The sequence below is a fragment of the Anthonomus grandis genome, chromosome 1 (assembly GCF_022605725.1).
Source record: "Anthonomus grandis grandis chromosome 1, icAntGran1.3, whole genome shotgun sequence".
Classification (NCBI taxonomy): Eukaryota; Metazoa; Arthropoda; class Insecta; order Coleoptera; family Curculionidae; genus Anthonomus; species Anthonomus grandis.
The window spans coordinates 47,904,099-47,916,740 of NC_065546.1; the positions used below are offsets into that span (position 1 = coordinate 47,904,099).

A 12,642-nucleotide genomic window follows, 5' to 3' on the forward strand; every position below is an offset into this window, starting at 1 on the left:
TAGTAAAATCACTTTTAATAAATCGATTTAATAGAGATTCAAATTGTTCAAGAATGGTTTGACTGGGACTATTGTCTCTGTCTATATATTTAGGAAAATATTGTACGTTAAATAAAATTATCGGATTTTGACAGGAATAATCGCTTTCATATCTATAGCACCAGAGGATAATAAATAAAAAACATTGTTAGATGTAAATATTGATATAGTCTATCTATTATGATTTAAATAATTCGAAAAGCACCCAGGTATAAAAATATTAAAAGAGATTTGCCGCCGCCAGAGGCGTACCAATTTTGAGAATTAATTAAAACAGTTTTTTTAGTCTTACTTTTGCTGTCGCCTACTTTCATAGATTTTTATTTGCGGTTAATAATTTTTGCTACCATATCAATAAAAATTCCCTCAGTGTATGTTTGTATTTATTAATTTTTTCTCTTATTATAAATGTTTTAGTTTTAAGCTACTTAAATTTCAGTTCATTAAAATAGTGTAATAAATTTAATCTCAGAAATGCCTATGGCTATGCCTATATATAAATTAAAAGCCCTTCCTTAAATCACGTTCTCTATTATTTTATAATTTCCACCCGATGTTCATGTAAATATATGGGGTACTTTACAAGGCAATAAATTAAGTAGAAAAAAACCCAAAAAACATTAAATTTAATAAATGGGCATTACGACATATAACAAACAGGAAACACTTAAAAAAATAACATTATGACCGGCCAATAATTTCAACAACATGCTTCACTGCACAATGTATTTAAATAAAGCCCGCGCGAATATTATTTAAAACAGCACAATTTTTATAGGCTAATATGACCACAATTTCTTAAGGCGATAAACAACAAAATATTTCTCAGCGAAAGGTCAAACGACTTTGTAGTTGAAATGCAGGCCAAAAATAGCAAATGCCATTTGAAAATTAAATTATCATCATAATTAAAGAACCAGCTGTGCCTTTAATGAATTATTCTTAAATGCTGTTATGTGATTTATTTTGTAAGGCTATTACATAAATCAAAGCCAGTTATATTTAAACGATTAAAATTGGACGTCGAAAACAACGTTTTTCCTCATTTTCAATGCAAATTCCTATACGTGAAACTGCGTATTACTTTACAAACAATCGATCAGCATCATAATAGCAAACGTACATAGACTTTGTGACCGATTAAAATCCTCTATTACCGAACTGGGAATCTCGTTAAGGGAGTTAAATGAAAATTGGGAGTAATATGGGAAAGTAACACCATTTAGTTTGTAGGATAATTGGAATTATACACCTATTTGGTGGCAAGTTATAACAATAATTTGTTAATTTTAAGCTACGTAACTTTTTTTTATAGATGCAAGACTATTGAATCTTTATTAGAAGAATTATATTAATTACAATATTATTAGAAGCACAGTATGCCAATAAGAATGGCTGTTACAGAAATCCTAATTAGTTTGCTTTGAACTTTCCACTTAAAAAATAGCTATTTCATAGACTATTTTATCAGACTGAGGCTTTAGGGGAGGTTGTGCGGGTCTCATTAATTCTAACTGGCAAACTTGATGGAATACTTGTTGCTCAAAGTTCCTACTTTTGCCTGAACGTACTTCTCTGGGGGATACCAAATAGTCCTATCCAGTTCTAGAACAGCACTTCAGCTTCTCTACTTGCTTTTTCGTTTGTAGTAATATTAGCCTCGAGCCACCTACTAAAGTAATCCATAGCAACAAGAGCATATCGATTTCCGGAGCTGCTATTAAGAAAAAGTCCTGCTACATCGATGATAGTCGTTTAAAGAGTGCGCCTATAAGCGCCCTCATCATGTTTGTTCCTTCTGGTTCGTGTTCTTGGGTCCACGACTGAAGCACATTCTTTGCACCGTCTACACCAATGTTTAACATATGAGTTTATGTTAAAGTAAGTCTCCCAAAAGCTCCAACATCACTTCCCACTAAACCTAAAGTTAATAATATTATTTTCAATTTACTTTGCTAAGATTATTATTATTAAACAATATAAGAAAAGTAAATCTTGTAAAAAACAAATTATGCATCATACTAAGTAGGGTATTTCGAATAGGGTATGATTTTCCTGTACCTCTACAGTCTATTCTAAAAGTTCCAACTCCTGTTCAGATTTAATCCGTACTGATTTCCCACTGCTCTGTTTCGCGAACTGGTGTTTAAATCAATTTCCGGTCCGCTTTGCTTCCTGTTGTCTTGTAGAGTGCCAATCTCTGTTTTGTCAGGTCTTCTATTAAAGATATTGTGATTCCTTTTACAAGCCTTGTCTTGTCATCTCTTAAGCGCCCCTCACACGATCAGTATTACTGACAGTCTTGAAGACTCACAGTATTTCGTCAGTATTTTTCACGCGACCTCACACGATCAGTATTTTCTATCTGTCATCAGTCTGCTCGAATCGTCTCTTGAAGTGTGTTCAGTCACCAGTCTGCTGATTTGCTCCAATCCTCTGTTGCTTGAAGTAGTTAAAGCGTGTTCGTTCGCGTCATGTTAGTTATTTTGCTATGGATTATAAAAAGAAAGCTTGCGTTGCTATTATAATTTTACATTTAACACGTGCTAAATGTAATAAGCACAAGAGACGCTGGATTAAGCAATGGATTAGTCAACGTGAAAAATATACCCATCTGAATTTATTAAATTTTATTAAAGACATAGACCCCGAGGATTACAAGAATTATTTCCGAATGACATTTCCGAGATTTCTTATCGTATTGATTTGTTTTTTTACATTGTCAATGGTCGCATTCGGTTTCACTGCACAAAAATTTTAAGCAGAGCTTCATATCCTCTTCTTTTCTTATCTCTGTCACAATATTCAGATATACTTGAATTCCAGAATTCTGGCATAGACCTATATTTGTAGGTCTATAAATTGCGTTAAAATATGTTTTTTTCCTTTTTCTTCTGCTTCACACATGTCAGGTGAAGCTATCGAGCTCAGAGCGGTCACGTTGTGCACGCTACTCAACTTATCTCTGCCTCTGTCTCTGCACGGTGCACGATGCAATTCAGACTGACGACTGTTGGAATGATTGACAGTCTCGCCCTCACACGGTCAGTATTTTCATCAATCTTTTAGCTCCGCCCCCAATGACTGACGTGATTTTCAGGATCCCGTCATTCATTCACGACTGACAGTCTATCAGTATTTGCCCTCACACGATCAGTATTACTGACAGTATTGTGAGGGGCGCTTTACACCTCTGCTGTATCATTTTATTACTTCTTCTTCCTTCAGTTCAATCTTTAACTTACAAACTGCATTATGTTTCCCAAGTTTTCTTTTGAGGTTTCTTCGAATCCATAGACGCACCGATTAGTTACCTTTTCTTTTTGACAATTACTCTTTATTTTCTCCTCTAACTTTTTGATAGAGGCTTGTTGCTGGTTGATTGTTGAATTGTCGAATTTGCCTTTCACCGCGTCGCATATTTTAGTCATAAATTCCCCATTAGAAAAAAGTTCCTTTATTGTTTCCTTAGTAATTAGTTTTTTTGATGCTTTCATATCCCTTTCAGACATGGAATGGATTATCGTTGGGAGCAACTATTTTATCAACTTTCTGCAATTTCTAGAAAATTCTCGATATATAATTATTGAATGGTATATTTCTTTGTTGCAGGTGCTTTATCAAGACCAAGGTCATCAACAGCAGCAACCACAGCACATGTTGGCACCACCGCAGGCCGCCCCCGCCGTTCCGCCCCTGGTCATCGCCAACGGTTACATTTACGCCCCGATTACGATAGCGACTTCGCCATGTCAGTTCTGCGGCTGCGGGTCCTCCTGGATGACGTGCTGCAGCACGTGACCTTGCGTAGATCTTAAAAACGAAACGTTCGACTAATCCCGGACGAAATCGTGAGAAATCGGCCGCGGACGTTAAGTTTAAAAAAAAAACACAGTACAGGACTTAATTTTTTTTTTTTGATTGATTATAATCTTACACCGTTGCTGCTTTTAGGAGTTGTATTCTTCTCTTCATATGTGAGAGAACAAAGGTTACTAAGTTACCACTGTTAAATGATGATCTCAAGGCTCGAAAGCAGCGCGTGTTTACTGTAACGTCCGCGGCCATTACAAGAAAACAAAAAAAAGTAAAAAAAAAGTTAAAAAAAATTAATGGTGATAAAATGTAAAAAGTTACGTGTCGTAATTAAAACAAACATTCCCTACAATCGTAAACTATGGACTGAAAGGTTGGAAATAATGCTACAAATTTAAAGTAGAGTACCTATGCTACTATTATAACTATAAGCTAATTTGACGACATGTTTTTTTAAGCTTAATAAATTCCTGAGACAGAAGCAAAACGAGTTCTGTGGAGAGAAAAATTAAGAAAATATTTTTTAATAATATAAATTTTACGATCGCTGTGAGGGACCATTGATTGCTTTTTTAATTAGCAGCTGAAAAGGAAATTATTGGTAATTTTCTGGAAATTGCCAATGAACAAAGCTTTTACTATTTTATCTGAAGTAACCATTTTTGTTACTTAAATGTGACCAGCAACTCCTTAACTCGCTAAAATTCAAACAAATTTTGGATTGAGATTGAATTTGGATATAACAACTAATTTCTTCTTGAAAGTCTTATAATAGCACACCCTACAATTTATCATTTTGTTTTGATTTATTCAGATTTTTTCTACATTTTCTTTAAAAATCCAATGTGACTGTAGTATTTTATAAGCGCAAAAAGACAAATAAAGAAACTATCACCACACTTTGATATTGAGACTAAAAGCTGACTTTGGACTTCTATATATTCAATTTTACCATCGATTTTTTAAATTAGTAACAATTCTTTCGAATCGAATGATACAGCTACTTAGAGATTTACTTTTCATATAGCGTGTTTCTCAAGTTCCTCTGGAGCTGCACTTGGGAGGTGATTTGTTGTCTAGATAATCAGTATAATTTTCTAGATCGAATTGTAATTCCTCTGGATTCAGTTTTAAGCAAACTTGAGAACAATTAGATAGATACTTAGAATGGTTGGTCACATTTAGGATATTTCTTAGGCCTTTTTATAGGAAAAAAATTAGTGTACCTAGGAAGTGATGCTCTAAAGGAAACTGAGCATTATTTATTTTGCGATGATGTTACTTCGAATATTTGAATTATGCTATATTGGAAATTCACTGCATAAGCATGTTTCTAACTATTTTTCCAGGCACCTAAGTATGCGTTCCCAGTGTGAACACTTTTTGAAGTAAATGCGAGCAATATTTTAAAACCCATTTTTATTGAAGAATTTGCAATATGGTCTTTTTTGAGAGAAAAAATATAGGTACAGTCATTTTTTCCAAAAAAAAAAAACAAATTTTTACGGCAGAGTTAGCTCTATTCCTTCGGAATCTTCTCAAGACTTTCTTTCCTTCGTAGAGAAGTTTAACTCTAGATTACCTATTTCTTTATTTATATTTACTAATCTCTAGTTATTTAAAATTTCACAATGCTGATCAATACTCAATTTAGCACTTATCTTCACATAAGCTGTAAAGTAGATCCAACTGTATTTAAACAGGGTAGAAAAGCTATACTTTAACCAAAATTTTGTAGTTAGATAATTTTTATCTTTGTCTTCTTCATTGTCGTGATGTATTTTTATTGCAGACGTGGAACCTTTTTCTCAAGTTTCTAAGCCAATTTTTTTCTTTTACTAGTTTCTTTTTTCTAGTAATCCCCTTTTCTCTAGTAATCTGTTTTTCATTTTTCTTTTTTCATTCTTCTCAGAACCTCTACATTTTATATGCATTAACTATTCCAATATCCAACAACATATTCTGGAGGTCTTGCATAAGTTTGATAAAAAGTACTATATTCTCTGCATAAAGCAATCTTCTATGTATTGCATCTTTGCAGATAATAAGTTGAAATAATCTGATTATTGTGAAAAATAAGTGAAAATCTCCAATCATTGACCCTTCAGCGTTGAAATTTTTGAAAAGCAGATTTCAGAACTCGTTTTGCCCAAGTGTTTCTTATATCGTATAATCATACAATTTAGTATTTAATTGCTACAAGGGAAACACGTCTTGCTGGACTAACGAATAATACTAGTATGGATACCAATAAAAGGGCCTAACTCAGTTCTTCATTTTTCGATTTTACCTTTTGCAGTAAGGTTAAGTCCCCATTTGTCGAGCTGTCTTATGCCCATATATTAACTATCCTACTTTACAATGCATTTATGTTTAGTCCAGCATGTCATTAAAACCTGTTGTAATAAAAAAAAAATTTTTAAAAACAATGAAAACATGAACAATCAACTTCGAAATACAAGAAAACTGTGACAATGAATTTTAGTTAACTATTACCGTATTAAATTATTGTTGCAGCCCACTTGTCTTAAGAGTAGCGCCAACATACGGTGGGACGAACAACCGTTGGCGGCGAGTCATTGCGATGGTGTAAGGCTGTGAAACACAAATATATAATCACTGGTTGTGTATTATAGAGATCCTCTAAAAATTGGATGTATAAACCAATTCTTGTAGCTCATAAAAGGGTTCCAAAGTACTTAAATCCTTAACAAAATTCATCCTCGCTCGCACTCGCAATATTTTTTCAAATCATTGTTAGCATTTATTATGTTAGTTAGGCTTCAGTTAATAGACATTAAAACTTATAGACGAAAATAAAAATTTAAGTAAGCTACGAGAATGAGAGAGTACAAGGGACGCATTTGCTTCTTGGTAACGCCGCATATTATTTATTATGAGATTAAGCTTGAATTGTCAGTGGTGTAGAAAACTCTCTCGGCAATATGATAAAAGTTAATGTTTCAAAGCAAGATTTGAGAATCAGAGAGCAAAAGAAAAGTACATATATGCTGCTAGGCAACGTCGCATATTAGTCTTTAATATTTGTCACAATTACCGATAAAAAAAATTGGTGTACTTTCATTGGTTTACGTAGGTATAAATCCAAATTTCATAAAAATCCGTCAAATAGAAAACATTTTATTCGTCCTGTCATATTTCAAAGCAAGCTAAAGAGCGCTCCAGAGTTACTTCTTGGCAACGTCGTATATTAGTGTGATGCGAAAATTAATTTCCGATAAAAACAATAATTGGGTTTAAATTATTTATTTGTTTACTCCTATTTGCTCACAAAAATCTCTTTCAAATTTCACATATCTAATTAATCTTAAACTGCCCAAAAAATGTCAATGGCATTAAAGCTATTAGATAACAAGAATGAAAAATTTAATATTTCAACGCAAATTATAAGAATGAGATAGCACGAAAGCTATGTGAGCTATTTGGTAACGTTGCATATCACGAATCTTTACAATCAAAACTGCAACAAGGTTACCAGTTTTGATAATTATATTTTTTCCATATTTATCTAAAAGTATTTGAACTAATGAATTACTTTTATATTATTATCTAACCTAATTAATTTAACCAATGAATAAATTAATGTGGGTTTAAATTATTTACCTTTTTAGTATTATAACACTTTTACACAAATTGGCAAAAATTCACCGAAACACAAATTTCTCGTTCTATCACATTGGCAAATTAATGACTGCCTAGCCTAGACAGAAACACAGTCAAAATTGAATGATGAAATTTACTGGAAACGATAATGCAACGTTGCCAATATGTATATAGTGTCGAAGAAAGCCTCAACTTTTCTTCATTACTATCGTTTTTTAACTTAAATGAAAGAAGAAAAAGGTTTCTTCTTGACAACGTTGTATGCTTCCCCAATAACAGTTAGGGTAATTTTCCGTATTGTATGCAAAATAGTAACTTGGCAATAATAATAGAGTAGGTAATATAAAAAACCCAAAATGCATAAGACGGTCAACTAAAACATAAAAGCTCTCTACATAAAAATACAATGCGGCGTCGCGAAAATCCCTAAAATTTCTGGAAACTCTAGTTTTCTGTCATTAACATCCTTACATTTTAATGCCTTTTAAAACATTAGTAAGAAATGCTAACAATAAAGTACTTGTTCCTAATTTTGAAAAATAACTATTTTGGAACCTGTATTAGGCGTCACTCACTCTGTTACGTTTCATTCAAAAATTGTATTTTAGGCCTATAGGCGTTTCACTTTGTCACCGTTAGGATATTCAATTTGGAAATAGAAAAAAAATAGGTACAGTTTAGAAGAAATTTGAAAAAAATTTTAAGCTATTTGAGGCTCTGAGAATATCCTTTTTTTATCGCCAATTAAGATGGTATTTGTGTACAGATATATTGCCATATAAATGAAACATCTACCTTCATTCATCTCTAGTGAAATACTTTCCTCCTTCTTCTTCTTGGTTTACCCCCTCTTCTTCTTTAGCTTCCTCTCTCTCCTTTAGATTCTGATATAAATGTTTGAATGATTAATAATTCCAGTATATCTGTATGCGCATCCACGTTATTTACTATAAGGAAATGTTTTCAGAATAAATATTTACTTAAAAATATTATTATGGGTTGTGTATATTACACTGTTGAATTTCTGTTTAAAAAAATAAATAAATAAATTGCTATACCGACTCTTGTGCAGTCTATTATAATTAGTTGATAAACAGTAGTCTTAACGCTCTAAAATAGAAAAAAAAATCGTAAAAAATTAATTATATCTTTATCTAAGTAGAACTTATTATTGATTATCTTACTACTATTATTATATTCTCTTGTTCTTTTATGATATTTATTTTATAGATGTAGATTTACGAAAGCATGCAAAATGTAAGTGGTATTTTTTTTTAAAACTTACATTTGACAAGAAGGCATTTAATTAAAGCACTTAAGGCGGGTGAAAGACTAAAAATCGTAAAAAGTTAATTAGAATTTCACTTCTTTCACCTATTTCTTTATTTGAAAATTTGGTGGTTGCTTAGGCCGTTAAAATAAAATTTTAACAAAATGCTTGTTGTCGTAGTATATAAGTTATACAGGGTGTCTAAAATAGGGTCTTTTTTCTTTAAGATATGGGGATAGTTAAATTAGCAAAATTGGCGTTTTTTTTCTGATCAATCTAGTGAAAATAGTTTAATCTTTTTTAAGGGATATTATTACATCAATCGATAGAAAGTGTTTTTTTAAACAACAAAAAGGTCTTTTGATTACATTTTTTGCCTGAAGTTAAAAATAAAGCGTTACCTTGGGTGCATATTTAGGACGCGTTTTTAGTACAGTTTCTGTTTAATGAAGGGTAAGAAATACCAATAGAACGTTAGAGCATTTATCTAGGAAAAAGAACATTTGCCTATACGTCGTCATATACAGAATGCCACATAATGGGCGTGATCGTTATGATTTAAATGCTACATAACTTTTTTATTTTTAAATACAATTTAAAAATCTTTTTTTTAAATAACACACAGACTTGGAAAATATTCTTAACTTAATGTGAAAAATTACGTCTTGCAGTTGTCTCAATTTTCTGCTCCACAAAGTCGTGGTCTTTCCAACACATCTTACGTGACTTCAGGGATGGTCGCTGGCTTATTGATATAAACTCTCTCTTTCATAAATAGCCACAATGAAAAAAAAGTCTAGAGCAGTCAAATCCGGCGAGCGCGGCGGCCAATGAAAATCGATTGGTGAAATTCTCCCGTTACAGGACACAGGTACCATGTCATTGAAAACACAATTTAAAGGTGATTTTCCAAAACTGGTCTCAAAAAAATGTTCAGCAGGGTATGGTGAACAGCATTGGTTGTAACGGTAGCACCGGCTTCATTTTCGCTTCATTTTCAATGCAGCTCTCGCTGATAAAGTGCTTTTGGATTCTCTGTAATCCAACGCAAAATAAGCTTCATCACTCATTATCAAATTGTTAATAATATCAGGATTTTCTGCTGTTTTTAGCTGCAACCAATAGCATAATCAAGCCGTTGAGGGTAGTATACTGGATTTACTTATTGCTTAGCTGGATTGTGTAGGCCAATATTCGCAAGGTGGCGAAAATTCTCTGAATAGACCTTCGTAATAGACCAAGTTACGCAGAACGTCTCTTGGTTGATGTTTCTGAACTTCCTTGCATCTCTTCCTTACACGTTCAATATTCGTCGCTTTACATGGCCTTCCGACTGCAGAACTGTTTCTAACTGAACCTTGTTGCCGAAAATTTATGACCATGCAAATTATTGTTATCACTGAGGGTCCTATCCAGTCCTCACAATAAAATATCATCGATTTGCACGCTGCATCAGAATAACTGAGTTTCCGTTTAAAAAACAAAATTCAATGATTTTTGTTCGTTGTTCTCATTCTTCTTTGCCCAATTCTGAAATAACAAAAAATATGATTTTAAATAAATAAGTTATAAAGCATTTAAACCATACCACTAAATATGCGCCATCCTGGACCAGATATAGTTATTAGAATATTTATATAACAGTGAGACAGTTTAGAAAATTCTTGATGATGTGTAGACTTTAACCACACATAAAGCGTTTAAAGAGCATTTTTGTGTAATGAAAAATTCTAAAAAAATTAAATATTGTTCTCGGTTAAGTTCCAGGAGACAAGATCTAAGTACAATTTTTAAAAGGCATTTTTGTCCAACTGAAATATAGATAGACATATATATTTTCAAACTATTTGAAAATATGTACAAAAAGGAACTTGCGTTCTGGCTTTGCACCATTACAGTTCTGCCCATTATTACAATTTTTATATTTAAATGAAGACTTTATTCATATAAATCACATTTGACATGTTGCATTATTTTTCTTCTTTATTTTTCTCGCTTTGTTTGTTGGTTTATCACTTTTTCTGATTTGTTTATTAATAACTTTTTTCATCTTTTAATGTCAACTATTTTCATTTTCGCCATTAATTCTCTCTGTTAGGATTTTGTTTTTTTGTTCTTGTTCGTGTTGTTTATTTCCAATATATTTGCTATCTATCGGTGTTATAATGTCCCATATAAAAATGGCTTTTGGTTCTGAACCTAAAAGTGCAAAATTCTCATTTTAACTATCCTTCTCTTATCCTTGAGAATAAAGTAGCTAGTAAAGACACCTAGTATGTAGTTTATTGGTTATGTATGTATAAAAATTATATCTTGTAAAATTAACATAAAGCATCTAAAACAAGTTTACAGTACTAAATATTAACGGTGAATCTGTTCTTATACTAAAAACTATCTTGCCAAAACGGGTTTGTTCTTAAAATTAAAAAAAACGCGTAAATCTGTCTTATAAACGCATTGTGCCATGAAATATATTTTTTTGATGCATATATTTTTTTATTTAATGTCTTTTATTAACATTGTTGCGCTTGGTAGAATATAAGAACTAAGATATAGAAATCAAAATATTTATTGTAAAAAGAGAACGTTTTATTTTTAGAGATATTAGACATTTATAAACAGTCGAGAAATACTTTTTAATATCATCATCAATAAACAATATTACCTAAGTAGTTAAAAGGGCGATAACATCGACCGTATAGTAAATCGTTAAAATAGTTAATTCAAGGTACTTTTAAGGACACACTGTAATATTCAATTAGATTTGTAACATTTAAAAGTTAAGCGAAAAAAAGTATTAATTCAAGATTCACCGGCACGGGTTGAAAAGAAATAAATATACAGAAGTTAAAGAGGAAAAATCTATTTTGGTTGAAAACTTGTATAATATAAATATAATAAGTAAGTGGGGCCTGATTGTATATTTTTATCGTGCCGCAAAGCCCCAGGGTACGATAAAAGAAAAATGAGATATATTATGTAAAAAAACTATAAAATTCAATAAAAATTATTTCAAGTAGTGCATTTTTATTTTAGAATATTTACGTCCTTGATCCAGAATTATGTCTCTATATGAATTTCTGTATTACTGAAGAATGTTACATTTTTGTACTCAATATTTAATGGAATTTTTCATGTTAATTGCAACATGGATTAACTGCCTGAAATTAGGAAGAAAAGTCTTACTTCAACTATCTGGAATAATTATCTATTTTCCTAGTTAAAAAGCCAACATTTTTGTTTTTTTTATTAACCTGATTTGAACCTTAAATGGCATTTGTAAGTTCTTGAGATTTTGGACTTTAAAGTAAATAGGTTTCTCGAGAATCATCCATGTTTGTAAACGACATTGGCAGAGATTATTGTCCTCAATATTTTAATTTATGAAGATAGCGCAATTAGTATTTGAGACTTTGGAGTTTAAAATAAGTACATTTCTTGAAAATCGTCCATGTTTGTAGTTCCAGGCAGCTGAGGTTAGGCCATAGCTTAACTGCCTGAAATAATCCCCTTATCTGCAGATAAATAAAACGATAGATCAATAAAAAGCTATTATTTTATTCAGACAATTAAGTGGTTTTAAACAAATATACCTAAAATTAAGAATAATATAGATAGCTCCAATAGTTCTTCAGGTTTTGGACTTTAAACTAAGTAATTAAATTTGGAAGGGAGTTATACAGTCAACAACATGGTCTTAATATTGTAGCGTTTTTGCTGTTTGTGTGAATTAAAATACTCGAATATAGTCTACTGATTTATTTACACAATTATCCTACTAAAGACGATCACCTAGTCCTACTAGAAATAGTAATTTTCACTGTATTTATTTACAGCTATTTATAACAACTGAATTAAATATCGCGTCAATATTCCGGCTACGTTGCACTGCT

The 12,642-nt window shown here is 31.8% G+C and overlaps 1 protein-coding gene across 2 annotated transcripts in view; it reads left to right on the plus strand.

Annotated features, from left to right (window-relative positions):
- LOC126743090 (terminal nucleotidyltransferase 5C) overlaps nucleotides 1-11,765 on the plus strand; it is a 120,961-nt gene extending 109,196 nt beyond the window's left edge. For both annotated transcript variants that reach the window (XM_050450042.1, XM_050450050.1), the window contains exon 7: nucleotides 3,652-11,765. In XM_050450042.1, coding sequence (XP_050305999.1) covers nucleotides 3,652-3,840 — 189 coding nt within the window. In that variant the 3' untranslated portion in view covers nucleotides 3,841-11,765. The remainder of the gene's footprint in view (nucleotides 1-3,651) is intronic.
- Nucleotides 11,766-12,642: the final 877 nt, after the last annotated feature.